Source organism: Loxodonta africana, chromosome 3 (genome assembly GCF_030014295.1).
Source record: "Loxodonta africana isolate mLoxAfr1 chromosome 3, mLoxAfr1.hap2, whole genome shotgun sequence".
NCBI classification, from domain to species: Eukaryota; Metazoa; Chordata; class Mammalia; order Proboscidea; family Elephantidae; genus Loxodonta; species Loxodonta africana.
Window position 1 is genome coordinate 104,717,054 of NC_087344.1, and position 18,739 is coordinate 104,735,792.

Sequence of the window (18,739 nt, forward strand, 5' to 3'; positions counted from 1 at the left end):
CACCGAAAACTACAAGCCACTGAGATAAAGAAGACCTAAATAAATGAAAAGATATACATTTTTGAATACGATTTGAAGACTCAATATCGATAAAATGGCATTTTTCCCAGATCGAGCTATAGATCCAACACAGTCCTAATCAAAATTCCAACAAGCTATTTTAAAGAAATTGACAACTTAATACTCATATTTACATGGGAACGGGAAGGAATTAGAATAACCAAAACGATTTCAAAAAAAAAGAAAGTTGAAAGGCTTATACTATCTGACTTCAAGGCTTCCTATAAAGCTGAGTAATCATGACTGTGTATTGGCATAAGGATAGACATAAAGGTCAATGAAACAGAATAGAGAACTCAGAAAAAAACCTCCACATATGTGCTTAATTAACTTTTGACAATGGTAAGTCAGTGAGTAAATGATAGTTATTTCATCAAATGGTTCTGGAAATACAGGATAACAGTATGAAAAAAAAAAAAAGCATTACCTCCCACCATAGAAAAAATTTAGTTCAAAATGAATCGTATACTTATGCATAAGAGCTGGAATTATAAAACTTTCAGAAGAAAACATAGGAAGAAATCTTCACCATCATGGAGTAGAAAAAGATGTCCTAGGTAGGACCAGGAAAAAAAAAAAAAAACCACACATTCAAAAAATTGATACATTAAACTTTATCAAAAAAATAAAGCTTGTGCTCTTTGAAAGACAACATAAAGGAGTGTAAAGGCAAGCCAGAAACTGGGAGAATGTGTTTGAAACACATATATCTGACAAAGGACTTGTATTAGAATACAGCAAGAACTCTTACAACTAAATAATAGGGAAAATAACCTGATTAAACATGGGCAAAATGTTTGAAAGAATACTTCACAAAATAAAAAGCCAAAAACTCATTGCTATTGAGTCAATTCCGACTCATAGTGACCCTATGGGACACAGTAGAACTGCTTCATAGGGTTTCCAAGAAGTGGCTGGTGGATGCAAACTGCCTACCTTTTTGGTTAGCAGCCGAACTCTTAAGCGCTGTGCCACCAGGGCCCCAAATAAGATAGCTAAATAGCCACTAAGTATCAAAAAAGATGCTTAACATCATTACTTATCAATGAAATCCAGATTAAAACCACAATAAGATACTACTAGACACCCACTGCAACAGATAAAGTATAAAAGACCGACAATACCAAGTACTTGTTAAAATGTCGAACTAGAATTCTCATAAATTGCTTGTGGTAGTGTAAGATAGTTCACCTACTTTGGAAAACAGTTCTGCATTTTGTTATAAAACTAAATAAACACTATATGACCCAGAAATTCCACTCCTGTGTATTTATCCAAGCAAAATTATAACATGTCCATGCAAAATTGTTTGCTAATGTTCTTAGCAGCCTTAATCATAATGGCCCTAAACTAGAAACAACCCAAATAGTTATCAACAGTGAATGAGTAAACTAGTTGCTGTATATTCATGCAATGGAATACTACTCAGCAGTATAAAAGAGCCAAACATTTATACATATGAAAACATTATAATGCAAAATACAACATAGGTAATGCTCCAGGATTCTGTTAATTTGGAATTCTAGAATAGGCAAAACTAATTCTTAGTGGCAGAAAACAGTTCCTTGACTGAAAAGGAGCATAAGGGGACTTTTTGGAGTAATGAAAATGTTCTACATCTTGATTGAGTGGTGTTTACATAGGTATAAGGAGCTGTGGTGGCGCAAGGGTTAACATGCTTAGCTGCTAACCAAAAGGTTGGAGGTTCGAACCCACCAGCCACTCTGGGGGAGAAAGATGTGGCAGTCTGTTTCCGTAAAGATTTATAGCTTTGGAAACCCTATGGGGCAGTTTTACTCTGTCCTGTAGGGTCGCTATAAGTTGGAATCGACTCGACAGCAACAGGTTTGGTTTTTGTTTATAGTGGGTTGAATAGTGTATCCAACCAAATTCATGTCCATCCAGAACTCAGAATGTAACCTTATTTGGAAATGGAGTCTTTGCAGATGTAACTAGTTAAAACAAGATCATACTGGATTAGAATGGACCCTAATCCAATGACTGGCGTCCTTATAAAAAAGAGGGTAAGACACACAGGAAAGATCATGCGAGGACCAAAGCAGAGATGGCAGTGATGCAGCTAGGAGCCTAGAAACACCAAGGATTGCCAGGACCCACCAGAAGCAAGGAAGAATTCTTCCCTAAAGCCTTCAGAGGGAGCATGGCCCTGTTGACACCTTGATTTCAGAATTCGAGCCTCCAGAAGTGTGACAGAATAAATGTCTGTTGTCTTAACCCACCAAGTTTGTAAGAATTTATTACAGCAGCCCTTGGAAACTAACATTTCAGAGGGTGGCTCGAGAAGACAAAGTGAGGTATTATAATGAAATGTGTAAAAAAACTGGAGAGAGAAAACGAAAAGGGAAGAATACATACAGCATTTCTCAAGCTGAAAGAACTGAAGAAAAAACTCAAGCCTCAAATTGCAATATTGAAGGGTTCTACAGGGAAAATACTAAACGATGCAGGAAGCATCAAAAGAAGATGGAAGAAATACATAGAGTCACTGTACCAAAAAGAATCAGTCGACATTCAACCATTTCAGGGGGTAACATATGATCAAGAATGGGTGGCATTGAAGGAAGAGGTCCAAGGATGCACTGAAAGCATTGGCAAAAAACAAGGTTCCAGGAATTGATGGAATACCAACTGAGATGTTGCAACAAATGGTTGCAGTACTTGAAGTGCTGACTTATCTATGCCAAGAAATTTGGAAAACAGCTAACTGACCAACTGACTGGAAGAGATCCATATTTGTACCCATTCCAAAAAAAGATGATCCAACAAAATGCAGAAATTATCGAACAATATCATTAATATCATACACAAGTAAAATTGTTTAGAAGATCGTTCAAAAGCAGTTGCAGCAGTTCATTGAGAGGGCACTGTCAGAAATTCAAGCCAGATTCAGAAGAGACTGGAACAAGGGGTATCGTTGCTGTTGTCAGATGGATCCTGGCTGAAAGCAGAGAATACCAGAAGGATGTTTACCTGTGTTTTATTGACTATGCAAAGGCATTCGACTGTGTGGATCATAACAAATTATGGATAATATTGGGAAGAATGGGAATTCCAGAACACTTAATTGTGCTCATGAGCAACCTTTACATAGATCAAGAGGCAGTTGTTTGGACAGAATAAGGAGATACTGATTGGTTTAAAGTCAGGAAAGGTTTGAGTCAGGGTTGGATTCTTTCACCATACCTATTCAGTCTGTATGCTGAGCAAATGATCTGAGAAGCTGCACTATATGAAGAAGAACGAGGCATCAGGATTGGTGGAAGACTCATTAACAATCTGCAATATGGACCCTAAGTCTAATGACTGGCGTCCTTATAAAAAGAGGGTAAGACACAACCTTTCTTGCTGAAAGTGAAGCATTTACTGATGAAGATCAAAGACCACAGTCTTCAGTATGGATTACACCTCAACATAAAGAAAACAAAAATCTTCACAACTGGACCAATAAGCAACATCATGATAAACGGAGAAGATATTGAAGTTGTTGAGGATTTCATTTTTACTTGGATTCACAATCAACCCTCGTGGACGTAGTAGTCAAGAAATCAAAGGATGCTGCCGACTGCTCTGACAGGGATCATGTTAGACGGTCCCAGACAGAGCTGGAGAAAAACGTAGAACAAAATTCTAACTAAAAAAAAAACCAAAAAGCCCAGTCTTACTGGTCTGACAGAGACTGGGGAAACTCTGCGAGTACGGCTCCCGGACATCCTTCCAGCTCAGCAAGGAAGTCACTCCTGAGGTTCATCCCTTGGCCAAAGATTAGACAGGCCTATATTTTAAGTATATTAGAAATAAAAAACATAAATAAGACGATACACTGTATTGGGCAAATCTGCTGCCAAAGATCTCTTTCAAGTGTTAAAAAGCAAAGATGTCACTTGAAGGACTAAGCTGCACCTGACCCAAGCCATGGTGTTTTCAATTACTTCATATACATGTGACAGCTGGACAATGAGTAAGGAAGGCCAAAGAAGAACTGATGCCTTTGAATTATAGTGTTGGCAAAGAATGTGGAATATACCATGGACTGCCAGAAGAACGAACAAATCTGTCTTGAAAGAAGTATAGCCAGGGTGTTCATTAGAAGCAAGGGTGGTGAGACTTCGTGTCACATACTTTGGACATGTTAACATGAGGGACCAGTCCCTGGAGAAGGACTTCATGCTTGTAGAGTAAAGGGTCAGCAAAAAAGAGGAAGACCCTCAAGGGGATGGATCGACCCAGTGGCTGCAACAATGGGCTCAAGCATAACAATGATTGTGAGGATGGCTCAGGACCAGGCAGTGTTTTGTTCTGTTGTATATAGGGTCGCTATGAGTTGGAACGGACTTGATGGTACCTAACAACAACAACAGGAAACTAATACATTTTGCTATACAGATGATGTTTATTGCCCTTGAAATATTAACCTTATCTCTTAGTTTTTTGCTTTTCTAAAAACTGTTTTGTTGGAAAGCAGATATTGAAATGCTTTCACTTTATCATTGAATTAGTCAACACTCAGAATGGTAACATGTTCAAAACCTATTGTTCTACTTTTCTGTTCCATTGGATTTGTTTAGTTTAGTTTTCTCAGTAATAAAGAGCACTCCCCAAAATTTATTTGGGAAATTAGTTGATTTATATTTTTCACTCTTTCTAGGTATGTTGCTACCCTATCTCAGCTTACTAGAGAAAATAAAACTCCTCAGAAATCCAAATACCCAACCACAAGAATTCATGTTGGCCCAACTCCAGGTAAATGAGTTGTCTGTTTTATTTCATTTTTAGAACAAAAATATTAGCCCTTTATAATAAGTTTAAATTTTATTCAAGTAAGTTGGAATATGTGAAGCCAAGTTTTTGTGTCTCTTTTAAGGATACTCAACTCACTCTGGCTAACAACAAACTCAGTAAATTACATGTACTGGAATTGGAGCTTTGAAAAATTTTAAGTATATTTTCAAGTTTATTACAGTTTAATAGGTTAATATACAATATGAAATTTTAAGGTTATGTTTCAAAATGAATAAATGCAGCTGCCCAAAATAAGCTAAATACTAATAACTGCCACCCTACCCCCCCCCAAAATCCACTGCTGTCACCTCAATTCCAACTCATAGTGACCATATAGGACAGAGTAGAACTGCCCCACAGGGTTTTCAAGGCTATACATTTTTATGCAAGCAGACTGCCGCATCTTTCTCTCGTGGAGTGGCTAGTGGGTTCCAACTACCAACCTTTCAGTTAGTAGCCAAGCAGTTAACCACTGTGCCACCTAAAACTCATTGTAGATTCAGAGATGGCTAAAAAGAAAGGAATAAAGTTAGTTGAGTTACTTTTTGTCTTCTTTTGAAATGAACGTTTTTCAAAGAAACGGTGTTGGTTGTTGGGATAGGTTGAGGGCAGGTCTTAAGGAGGAGAGGGAGTTGGTAACTTATAATGGAAATCAGTTAGTACCCAGGGTAGGAGCATAGCATTTAGGGTCAGAGATCTTGGGTTTAGATCCCTGCTCTACGTAATTGTGGGAAAGTCACTTCACCTCTGAGCTTTAACGTCTTCATCCTCAGCTAGTACTGGGTTTCACAGAAGATGTTCAGTAAGTATTCCTTTCTACTATCCTACCCTGGAAACCCTGGTGGCGTAGTGGTTAAGTGCTATGGCTGCTAACCAAAGGGTCGGCAGTTCAAATCCACCAGGCGCTCCTTGGAAACCCTATGAGGCAGTTCTACTCTGTCCTATAGGGTCACTATGAGTCGGAATTGACTCGACAGCATTGGGTCTCTCTCTCTATGCTACCCTATCTCACAGGATACTGGTGACAGGAAGACTCCATACACATGGAAATTCTTTGTAAACTGGAAAGCACTGTAAAGTATTACTGTTTTTCTTGTCACCACTCCTTTAAATACAACAGCATATGAGTGCAAGGCACAGTCAATAACCTTCATCTCAGTGGTTCTCCAAGGGCCCTGCTTCTATGTATCTAGCTTATTTTCCCTAACTCAATACATACTTCAGTTCCTCCTGCTTGTTTTGGTGTACTACTCAGATTTCCTACTCTAAATGGTCAACCTCAGTCTTCTCCATTTAACTCTGTTGCCTCAGATTTCAGGGCACCTGCTAGGACTGGTAAAAAATGTTGCCTTCTTCAGCCTTTCTACTTGCTCTGATTTCCCTATTCCTCTCTGAGGTCTGGAAACCCTGGTGGCATAGTGGTTAAGTGCTACGGCTGCTAACCAAAGGGTCAGCAGTTCAAATCTGCCAGGCACTCCTTGGAAACTCTATGGGGCAGTTCTACTCTGCCCTATAGGGTCGCTATGAGTCGGAATCGACTGGACAGCAATGGGTTTGGTTTTGGGTTTCTCTGAGGTCTCTATCTTCTAACATCCCCACCATCTTCACCTGTGGAAGGGATCATTTGATTAAGTTGAGGATTATAGCAATCACTGTCCGTGCTTTTTCAAACGGCTTCTACAGTTCAAATCTGTTCCTGTTTTTACCATGCCTAAAATCCTTTATTTCCCATCTCCTTCAGGATAAAATCTAGACTTTGTAAACGGCAAAGTCCTTAATGCTCTAATACCTGTCTGTCTTTACAGTGACATCTCTTACTACTCTGCAATTCACACCCCAAACTCCACAGTGAGTGTGGGTCATTACTATTTATTCCCTGCCTCATTTCAAAAAGGTTTGCAAGGTACATTGTGTTTTCTCATACCCTTACCCAAACACTCTAGGAAACTTCTCTTCCTTCTCTAGAAAACTTTCCCTGGTAGGTTACCACAGCACTTCTATCATGGCCATATCATGCTGTATTAGTTTTCTGTTGCTATGGAACAGATTACCACAAACACAGTGGCTTAAAACAACACACATTTATTGTCTCACAGTTCCTGTGGTTCTGGAGTCTGGGCAAAGCGTAGATCAATCCTCTGCTTAGAGTTTCATAGGCTGCAATCAGGGTATCAACTGGGTTGCATTCTTATCTGGAGGCTTGACTAGGGAAGAGACTACTTCCAAGCTCACTCAGATTGCTGACAGAATTCGTTTCCTTGTGACCGTGGAACTGAGAGTCCCAGCTTCTTGCTGGCAGTTGACTAGAGGCTGGTAGAGGCTGCTTGCAGTTCCTAGAGGCTGTCTGCTGTTCCTTGACACGTGGGCTTTCCCAACATGGCCTCCTACTTCATCCAGCTAGCAAGGAGAGTCTCTAGGGCGAGTCTGATATAAAGACGGAGTCTTATATAATATATAATCATGGAAGTAAGGTCCTATCGCCTTTGTCATATTGGTTCGAAGCCAGCCTCAGATCCCACCCATACTCAAGAGAGGGAATTACACAAAGGCAGGGCTCATAATGGGCCGTCTTAGAGTCTGTCCACTACATGTGCTATATTATGGATGTCTCTCTACTGTTAGTCTTCTTCAAAGAGTGAGCTCCCTAAAGGAATGGATTGCTTGCCTGTCAGTCTACCAAAATCAGCACAGTACTTGGCACATAGTAGCCATCCAGCACTCATGAACTAATGAGTGAATGAATGGTAAGAAAAAGTAGCATTATTGTTCTTTTAACAGTCCTGTGATTTTAAAGAAGGAGAATAAACCCACAGCGAGTGGGCAAAAGTGAGAAGGTGAGCTGGAAGAGAGAATATTTTAAAGAATGTCCAGAAACTGATTGGATTTCTAGTGCTGAGCGTTGTCCTATTTGAAAATAGGGCAAACTATTCTTTATGTCTAATCTGAAAGAGACTGTACCTAAGAAGTTGTGGTAAACTATTGTTCAGAATATTCACTCCCTATCCTGTTGTCTCTTTATGGGTAAAATACATTTCCTTGCCTTTTGACTTTGGGTTTTGCCATATGACTTGTTTTACTTAGTGGAATATTGTTGTTGTTGTTGGGTGCCATCGAGTCGGTTCCGACTCGTAGTGACACTATGCACAACAGAACGAAACACTGCCCGGTCCTGAGCCATTCTTACAATCGTTGTTATGCTTGAGCTCATTGTTGCAGCCACTGCGTCAATCCACCTCGTTGAGGGTCTTCCTCTTTTCTGCTGACCCTGTACTGTGCCAAGCATGATGTACTTCTCCAGGGACTGATCCCTCCTGACAACATGTCCAAATTATGTAAGACGCAGTCTCGCCATCCTTGCTCCTAAGAAGCATTCTGGTTGTACTTCTTCTAAGACAGATTTGTTCATTCTTTTGGCTGTCCATGGTATATTCAATATTCTTCTCCAACACCACAATTCAAAGGCTTCAGTTCTTTTTTGGTCTTCCTTATTCTCTGTCCAGCTTCTACATGCATATGATGAGATTGAAAATACCATGGCTTGGGTCAGGCGCACCTTAGTCTTCAAGGTGACATCTTTGCTCTTCAACACTTTCAAGAGGTCCTTTGCAGCAGATTTACCCAATGCAATGCATTGTTTGATTTCTTGACTGCTGCTTCCATGGCTGTTGATTGTGGATCCAAGTAAAATGAAATCCTTGACAACTTCAATCTTTTCTCCATTTATCATGATGTTGCTCATTGGTCCAGTTGTGAGCATTTTTGTTTTCTTTATGTTGAGGTACAAACCATACTGAAGGCTGTGGTCTTTGATTTTTATTAGTAAGTGCTTCAAGTCCTTTTCACTTTTGGCAAGCAAGGTTGTGTCATCTGCGTAATGCAGGTTGTTAATGAGTCTTCCTGCAATCCTGATGCCCCATTCTTCTTCATATAGTCCAGCTTCTCGTATTATTTGCTCAGCATACAGGTTGAATAGGTATGGTGAAAGAATACAACCCTGACGCACGCCTTTTCTGACTTTAAACCAATCAGTATCCCTTTGTTCTGTCCAAACAACTGCCTCTTGATCTACTGGTGTGATGTGTTTAGAGTTTGAAAATGGTTTGTGTGACTTTGCTTATTCTTTTTTGGTTCTGCTGTCATCACAAGCATATGCCTGGGATAGCCCTCTAGTTACAGAGGAAGATGAGAGAAACAGAGCAGAGCTTCCCCAGCCTAGCTTCCCAGCCATCCCCAGCCCACATAAGCCAGCCCACAGCTGACCTGCAGACATGTGACCTGAACAAATGTCACTGAGATTTTTTGGTGATTTATTATGTACCAATAGGAAACTTACACAAAATATCAAAAGGAAGTATGCCTCACCAAGTATGGATTTGTCTTCTCTTGTTCAGAGAGGGTTATAGCTTGCCAATGAGAAAAACTCACATGAGATTTAGGAGGTTGTCTTAGGCTGGATTCTCTAGAGAAGCAAAACCAGTAAAGCATATAAATATGTAGATAGATTTCTATCAAGGAAATGGATCATGAGGTTATAGAGTCTAGAACATCCCAAGTCTGTGGGTCAGGCTGGAGGCTTCTCCTGATTCACATAGTCATCAGGGTTGGTGAACCCAAGACTGGGAACTCAGACCACAGGTAAGCTGCTAGGTCTCCCAAGAACCAGAGGTCAGATGAACAGGAGCAGCTTCGGGATCCAGAGCGAGCAAAAGCCCACGAGCCTTGCCAGAAAGTCCACCTATATTGGATGTAGGCCACACCCCTGAGGAAACTCCCTTTCAACTGATTGGCTACTCACAGCAGATTCTATCATGGAGGTGATCACATTATATCAGATCTCATCATGGAAGTGATCACATCATCATATGACTGCCAAACTACATCGTAACTGTCAAACAACTGAGAATCAGGGCCCAGCCAAGCTGACACACAACCTTAACTATCATAGAGGTGGAAGCGAAAAAGTGGCCTTGGAGAAGCTGCATGTGTCAAGCATGGTGGCTTTCTCAGGCATGGAGACTTCCTCAGATGCAGCAGTTTCATATATCTCTTCACAAACTCTCATTTCACAGACGTGGTGGCTTTACCCATATCTCCATGAACTCATAATTTGTGTTCCCTCTAGATGTGTGCAGTTCCTTGAACTTCCCCATGAACTCTAGGTTTTCCCACTCATGTCAATACATCATACTAAAGTAGATGGTGACTGTTTTGCCAGTTCTCCAGCTGTACCATTCCAGAACTTTACTCCCCCAGGCCCTCCCACAACCGTATAAGTCCTAATTACTACATTAAACCCCTACTCTTGCATTACTTGTACTGGCTCTGTGTTTCTAACTGAACCTAGGCTAGTATAGGAGTGAATGGAAATAAACAATTTTGCAATCATCAGAGACCACCAATCAGATTTTAACATCTTCACATAATTAAATTATTTTAAGATTAAAAAAATAAAATTTAAGTGGGAGAATAACCAGGATCCATCCTGAGAAGAGCTTGTTGTTGTTTGCTAGGTACCATTGAGCCTGTTCTGACTCATAGCAGCTCTATGTACGGCAGAATGAAACATTGCTTGGTCTTGCCCCATCCTCATAATTGTTGTTAACTTGATTTTTTTTGAGCCTATGGTTGCAGCCGTTGTGTCAATCCATCTTGTTGAGGGTCTTCCTCTTTTTCAGTGACCCTGTACTCTACCAAGCATGATGTCCTTCTCCAGAGACTGATCCTTCCTGATAATATGTCGAAGGTATGTGAGATGAAGTCTCGCCATCCTGGCTTATAAGGAGCATCCTGGCTGTGCTCCTTCCAGGACAGATTTGTTCCATCTTCTGGCAGTCCATAGTATATTCAATATTCTTCACCAACACCATAACTCAAAGGCATCAATTCTTCAGTCTTCCTTATTCATTGTCCAGCTTTCACATGCATATGAGGTGATTGAAAATACCATGGCTTGAGTCAGGCAAAACTTAGTCCTTAAAGTGACATCTTTGCTTTTTAATACTTTAAAGAGATCTTTTGCAGCAAATTTGCATAATGCACTATGTCATTTGATTTCTCCACTGCTGCTTCCATGGGTGTTGATTGTGAATCCAAGTAAAAATGAAATCCTTTACAACTTCAGTGTTTTCTCAGTTTATCATGAGGTTGCTTATTGGTCCAGTTGTAAGGATTTTTGTTTTCCTTATGTTGAGGTGTAAACCATACTTAAAGCTGTGGTCTTTTATCTTCATCAGTAAGTGCTTCAAGTCCTCTTCACTTTCAGCAAGCAAGGTTGTGTCATCTACGTATCGCAGGTTGTTAATGAGTCTTCCATCAATCCTGATACCTCATTCTTTTTCATATAGTCCAGCTTCTCAGATTATTTGCTCAGCATACAGACTGAATAAGTATGGTGAAAGCATACAACTCTGCAGCACACCTTTCCTGATTTTAAACCATGCAGTATCCCCCTTGTTCTGTTCCAACGATGACTGCCTCTTGATCTAAGTACAGGTTCCTCATGAGCACAATTAAGTGTTCTGGAATTCCCATTCTTCACAATGTTATCCATAATTTGTTATTATCTACACAGTCGAATGCCTTTGCATAGTCAATAAAACACAGGTAAACATCTTGCTGGTATTCTCTGCTTTCAGCCAGGATCCATCTGGTATCAGCAATCATATCCCTCATTCTATGTCCTCTTCTGAATCCTCTTGAATTTCTGGCAGCTGCCTGTAGATGTACTGCTGAAACTGCTTTTGAATGATCTTCAGCGAAATTTTGCTTGTTATCTTAGTTATCTAGTGCTATTATAACAGAAATACCACATGCGGATGGCTTTAACAAAGAGAAATTTATTCTCTCACAGTCTAGTAGGTTATAAGCCCAAATTCAGGGTGTCAGCTCCAGGGGAAGGCTTTCTCTGTCAGCTCTGGAGGAAGATACCTTGTCATCAATATTCCCCTAGTCGAGGAGCTTCTGAGGCACAGGGACCACAGGTTCAAAGGACACCTTCTGCTCCCAGTCCTGCTTTCTTGATGGTATGAGGTCCCCAACTCTCTGCTTGCTTCCCTCTCCTTTTGTCTATTAAGAGATAAAATGTGGTGCAGGCCACACCCCAGGAAACTCCCTTTACGTTGGCCCAGGGAAGTGACCTGAGCAAGGGTGGTGTTACAATCCCACCCTAATCCTTTTGACATAAAATTATAATCACAAAATGGAGGACAACCATACAATACTGGGAATCATGGCCTAACCAAGTTGATACACATATTTTGGGGGGACATAATTCAATCCATGACACTTGCATATGATATTAATGTTATTGGTCAATAATTTTGACATTCTGTTGGATCATTTTTCCTTGGAATGGGTACAAATATGGATCTCTTCCAGTTGGTTGGCCAGCTAGCTGTCTTCCAAATTTCTTGATATAGATGAGTCAGCACTTCCACTACTGCATCCATTTGTTGAAATATCTCAGTTGGTATCCTGTCAATTCCTGGAGCCTTCTTTTTCACCAAGGCTTTCAGTGCAGCTTGGACCTCTTCCTTCAGTACCATCAGTTCTTGATCACATGCTACCTCCTGAAATGGTTGAATGTTGACCAATTCTTTTTGGTACAGTGACTCTGTGTATTTCTTCCATCTTCTTTTGATGCTTCCTGTGTCATTTAGTATTTTCCCTGTAGAATCCTTTAATATTGCAACTTGAGACTTGAATTTTTTCTTCAGTTCTTTCAGCTTGAGAAATGCCAAGCATATTTCTTTCTTTTTGGTTTTCTAACTCCAGGTCTTTGCACATTTCATTGTAATGCTTTACTTTGTTTTCTTGAGCAGCCCTTTGAAATCTTCTGTTCAACTCTTTTACTTCATTATTTCTTCCTTTCTCTTTAGCTACTCTTTGTAAGAGCAAGTTTCAGAGTCTCTTCTGACATCCATTTTGGTCTTTACTTTCTTTCCTGTCCTTTTAGTATCCTCTTGCTTCCTTCATGTATGATGTCTTTGATGTCATTTCTCAACTCCTTTGGTCTTTGATCATTAGCATTCAGTGCATCAAATCTATTCTTGATATGGTCTCTAAATTCAGGTGGGATATACTCAAGGTCGTACTTTGGAGTGACTTCATTACTGAGCTAAAAGAGTGTCCAGGGGCCATATTTTCAGGGTTTCTCCGTTCTCTGTCAGCCTAGTCTTTTTTTGTGAGTTAGAATTTTGTTCTACATTTTCTCCAGCCCTGTCTGGGACCCTCTGTTGTGATCCCTCTCAAAGCAGTCAGTGGTGGTAGCCTGGCACCATCTAGTTGTGCTAGACTCAGGGTGGTGGAGGCTGTGGTAGTTGTGGTCCATTAGTCCTTCGAACAAATCTTCCCTTGTGTCTTTGGTTTTCTTCATTTTCCCTTGCTCCAGATGGGGTGAGACCAGTGGAGTATCTTAGATGGCCACTCACATGCTTTTAAGACCCCAGATGCTATTCACCAAAGTAAAATGTAGAACATTTTCTTTGTAAACTGTGTTATACCAGTTAAGCTAGATGTTCCCCGAGACATTGGTTCCCACAGCCTTCAGCCCAGTAATTTGGTCCCTCAGGGAGATTGGATGCGTCTGTGGAGCTTCCATGACCTTGCCTTGGACAAGTTGTGCTGGCTTCCCCAATATTGTGTACTGTCTTACCCTTCACCAATCTCAATGTGGTTTTGATTTGCATCTCCCAAAGGAGGCCTGGGGAGCCCTGGTGGTGCAGTGGTTAAGAGCTACAGCCACTAAACAAATGTTGGCAGTGTGAATCCACCAGCTTCTCCTTGGAAACCCTGTGGGAAAGTTGTACTCTGTCCTATAAGATTGCTATGAGTCTAAGCTGACTCGAGGGTAATGGGTTTTTTAAGGAGCCCTAGTGGTGCAATGGAGCCCTCGGCTGCTAATCAAAAGGTCAGCAGTTCAAATCCACCAGCTGCTCCTTGGAAACCCTATGGGGCAGTTCTACTATGTCTTATACAGTAATTGTGAGTCAGAATTGACTTGATGGCAACAGTTTGGTGGTTTGGTGGTACAATAGTTAAGTGCTTGGCTACTAACCAAAATATTGATGATCTGAACCCACCCAGTGATACCGTGGGAAAAAAGATCTAACGATCTGCTCCTATAAAGATTACAGACTAGGAAATCTTATGGGGTAGTCCTACTCTGTCATATAGGGTCATTATGAGTTGAAGTCAACTCGATGGCAAACAACAACAGTTGATAATAATGTTGAGCATCTTTTCATATGCTTGTTGGGCATTGGTATTTCTTCTTTATAAAATCTTTTGCCCATTTTTTAAATTGGGTTGTTTGCCTTTTTGCTGTTAAGTTGTAGGAGTTCTTTATATATTTTGGAAATTAAACCCTTATCTGATACATGGTTTCCAAAAATTTTGTCCTAGTCTGTAGGTTGTCTCTTCACTTTGTGGTTAAAGTTCTTTGTTCAACAAAAGTAGTTGAAACTGATGAAGTTTAATTTATTTATCCTTTTCTTTTGTTGCTAGTGCTTTCGGTGTTGTATCTAATAACCCATTTTTAAAAATTAGATCCCAAAACAATACCTGTACGTTTTATTCTAGGAGTTTTATGGTTTTGTTGCTGTTGTTAGGCACTGTTGAGTTGGTTCCAACTCATAGAGACCCTATGTACAACAGAATGAAATATTGCCTAGTCCTGTGCCATCCTTATAATCACTGCTATGTTTGAGCTCATTGCTGCAGCCACTGTGTCAATCCATCTCATTGAGGGTCTTCCTTTTCACTGACCCTCTACTTTACCAAACATGATGTTCTTCTCCAGGGACTGGTCCCTCCTGATAACATGTCCAAAGTACATGAGACAAAGTCTTGCCATTCTCACTTCTAAGGAGCATTCTGGCTGCACTTCTTCCAAGACAGATTTGTTTGTTCTTCTGGCATTCCATGGTATATTCAATATTCTTTGCCAACATCATAATTCAAGTGTATCAATTCTTCTTCAGTATTCCTTATTCATTATCCAGCCTTCACATGCATGTGAGACTATTGAAAATACCACAGCTTGGGTCAGGTGCACCTTAGTCCTTAAAGTGAAATCCTTGCTTTTTTTAATGCTTGCAAGAGGCCTTTTGCAGCAGATTTGCCCAGTGCAATATGTCATTTGATTTCTTGACTGCTTCTTCTATGGGCATCGATTGTGCATCCAAGCAAAACAAAATCCTTGACAACTTCAATATTTTGTCTGTTTATCATGATGTTGCTTATTGGTCCAGTTGTGAGGGTTTTGGTTTTTTTATGGTGAGGCATAATCCATACTGAAGGCTGTAGCATTTGATCTTCATCAGTAACTGCTTCAAGTCCTCTTCCCTTTCAGCAAGCAAGGTTGTATCATTTTCATATTGCAGGTTGTTAATGAGACTTCCACCAAACCTTATGCCACATTCTTCTTCATATAGTTTAGCTTCTTGGAGTATTTGGTCAGCATACAAATGGAATAAGTATGGTGAAAGGATACAACCCTGTCGCATACCTTTCCTGATTTTAAACAGTATCACCTGGTTCTGTTCGAAGGCCTGGCTCTTGGTCTAAGTACAGGTTCCTCAGGAGCACAATTAAATGTTCTGGAATTCCCATTCTTTGCAATGTTATCCATAATTTGTCATGATCCACAGAGTCAAATGCCTTTGCATAGTCAATAAAACACAGCTAACATCTTTCTGAAATTCTCTACTTTCAGCCAAGATCCACCTGACATCAGCAATGATATCCCTGGTTCTATGTCCTCTTCTGAATCTGACTTGAATATCTGGCAGTTCCTATCGATGTACTGCTGCAACTGTTTTTTGAATTATCTTCACCAACATTTTACTACTGTGTGATATTATTGTTTGATAATTTCCACATTTTTTCACCTTTCTTTGGAATGGACACAAATATGGATCTCTTCCAGTCAATTGGCTAGGTAGCTGTCTTCCAAATTTCTTGGTATAGAATAGTGAGCGCTTCCAACGTTCCATCCGTTTGTCAAAACATCTCAATTGATATTCCACTGATTCCTGGAGCCTTGTTTTTTGCCAATGCCCTCAATGCAGCGTGGACTTCTTCCTTCACTACCATCTGTTCTTGATCATATTTTACTTCCTGAAATGGTTGAACATTGGCTAATTCTTTTTGGTACAGTCATTCTGTGAATTCCTTCCATCTTCCTTTGATGCTTCCTGGGTTGTTCAATATTTTACCCATAAAATCCTTCAATATCGCAACTAGAGGCTTAAATTTTTTCTTCAGTTTTTTTTTTTTAGCATGAGAAATGCTAAGCATGTTCTTCTCTTTTGGTTTTTTATCTCCAGGTCTTTGCATATTTCATTATAATACTTTGTCTTCCTGAGCTGCCCTTTGAAATCTTCTGTTCCGCTCTTCATCATTTCTTCCATTTGCTTTAGTTACTCTTCATTCAAGAGCAACTTTCAGAGTTTCTTCTGACATCCATTTTGCTGTTTTATTTCCTTCCTGTCCTTTTAATGACCTTTTGCTTTCTTCATGTATCATGTCCTTGATGTCATCCCACAACTCATTGGTCTTCAGTCATTAGTGTTCAATGCGTCGAATCTCTTCTTGAGGTGGTCTATAAATTGCATGCCAAAGATAAAATGAAGATTTTTACCAACTTTTGCAGTCTGAAATTGATCAAACATGCAGTCAAGATGCAGTGACAATTACTGGTGATTGAAATGCTAAAGTTGGAAACAAAGAAGGGTCAGTAATTGGAAAATATGGCCTTGGTTATGGAAATGATGTCAGAGATAGCATGATAGAACTTTGCAAGACCAATAAATTATTCATTTTATGGTTTTAGTTCTTTCATATTTAAGTCCTTGATCCATTTTGAGTGAATTTTTGTGTTTGACGTCAGATATGAGCCCAGCTTTGTTCCTTTGCATGTGGATATCCAGTTGTACCAGCACCACTTATTAAAGAGGCTATTCTTTCCCCACTGCATGACTTAACACCCTTGTCAAAAATCAATTGACCATAGATGCATGGGTTTATTTCTGGATTCTCAATTGTATTCCAATTGTCTATGTGGCTAATATTATACCAGTACTAAATTGTTTTGATTACCATAGCCTTACAGTATATTTTGAAATTGGGAAGTGTGAGTCCTGCTTTGTTCTTCTTCTTCAAGATTGCTTTGGCTATACAGGGCTCCTTACAGTTCCATGGGATTAAATCTTATTATTTGCTAGGTATCTCTGGGCAAGTTACTGCAGGTCACTTAGTCTCAATTTCCTCATCTGTAGAATAAGGTTAATAATACTTGCCCATCAGGAAGCTTTTCTCTAAGTTAAATAATGTCATACACATAGAATGCTTAGCACAGCACCTGGCCCATCCTAAATGCTGAAGTGACAAGTCTGATAACCTTTAGTGCTGTTCCCTCCATCAAAAGCACTTGTAACTCCCTTCTTTGCTCTTCTCTGTTTAGTAAATTGCTCCTCATGTTTCAAAGTCCAAGTCTGTTTTTATTTTTTCTAGGAAGTTCTCCTGTTATTTCCCAGAGATAGTGATTCCCTCCTTAAGCTCATATAGCACTTTCTCCTCTATTAGCTCACCAACACCTTTTCCTTTCATATACACTGTATTTCTGTTACACTTGACAGGGACTCAGTATGTTGAATGAATGAACTAACAAAACATAAAAAGACTGAGCAAAATGGAAAGAATGATTCATGATGAATAAAGTTAATTGCAAAATGTGAAATTTAGAAAGTTTGAAAAAGTAGCTTGTTTTCATTCAGGTGATCTTAGAGCATTATGCAACAAATGCACTTTACAAACCCCCAAAACCATGAGTGCTTCTCTTTTTCCCATTTTTCCTCCATGTCTATTAAATTTCTGTTTTTCATATTTCACACCATAGATAAAGCTTCTCCTGAGTCACAAATGGAAACAGATATTGTTGCAAAGATTTTTGAGGAAGTGAAGGTATGGGAGGGTGAACTATCACCACCAGAGTATGAACGCTCCGATATGTCATGGGAAGAAGAAGTGGAAGATCTTGTCTCCTGGGCCAACACTCTCAATACAAATACTTTAGAGGATTAAACCTAACACTCTAGATTTAAAAAAAATAAACAGCATCAATCACAATCGGCTTCATGGATTGACTTTGAGAATTTGGGTTCCATTCAACTCGGTCTCATCTTTTCACTGCAAGTACAGATTAGAAATATAACTTCAAGTCACTGAATATTGTTGTTCTGATTTTTTTTTTTTTTCTTACCTCTACTTCTTTGTTCGGAAGTAAGCTAGCAAAGCTAGTGGTATTCTCTGTTGTATTATAGTCAGTGGCATTATATGCCCACTGTTGTTAGGCAACTGGATAGGAGTTTTGGCAGGCAGAATGTGGGTCAGGAAAAGGCTGGGATAGAATGGGACCACTTTGGAGCTTCAGAGGCTTGACATTATCCAAGTAAGGGGACCTATACATTTTTCAACACCTGCCCAGTTTCTTTTCTTATGCCCTGTATGCTCAGGGGATGAGAGGTGACCGTTTTAATACTGTCCCTCTACTGTTTTCTCCCAAAGTACATGCTGTGTTTTCGCTTAGATCTTGATCGACTCTTCCCTTAGTTTCTGATATCTTCACTTTCTCCCTTTCCATTTGCTGTGTTGCCTCAGCCTGTAAGTATGCTCAGCTTTCTCCTATAATACGCCTCTACCTTTGACCTGGCATCTCCATCCCTTTAACACTAGCTCGCTTGTATTTTCTTAGTCAGACTTCTTAATAGTAGTCTACTGTTTGCTCTCTTTATTTCTTTAATTTACTTTACATTTGCACTTACTGCACAATAAAATCTCTCTTTGGCTCATGCTGTTGTTGTTAGCTACCATCGAGTCA

At 39.8% G+C, this 18,739-nt stretch overlaps 1 protein-coding gene across 1 annotated transcript in view; it reads left to right on the top strand.

Annotated features, from left to right (window-relative positions):
* Positions 1 to 17,943, top strand: part of UBE2U (ubiquitin conjugating enzyme E2 U) — a 77,861-nt gene extending 59,918 nt beyond the window's left edge. The window contains exons 10-11 of the mRNA XM_064279956.1: positions 4,727 to 4,821; positions 17,759 to 17,943. Of these exons, the coding sequence (XP_064136026.1) occupies positions 4,727 to 4,821; positions 17,759 to 17,943 (280 nt within the window). The remainder of the gene's footprint in view (positions 1 to 4,726; positions 4,822 to 17,758) is intronic.
* The last annotated feature ends 796 nt before the right edge of the window (positions 17,944 to 18,739 follow it).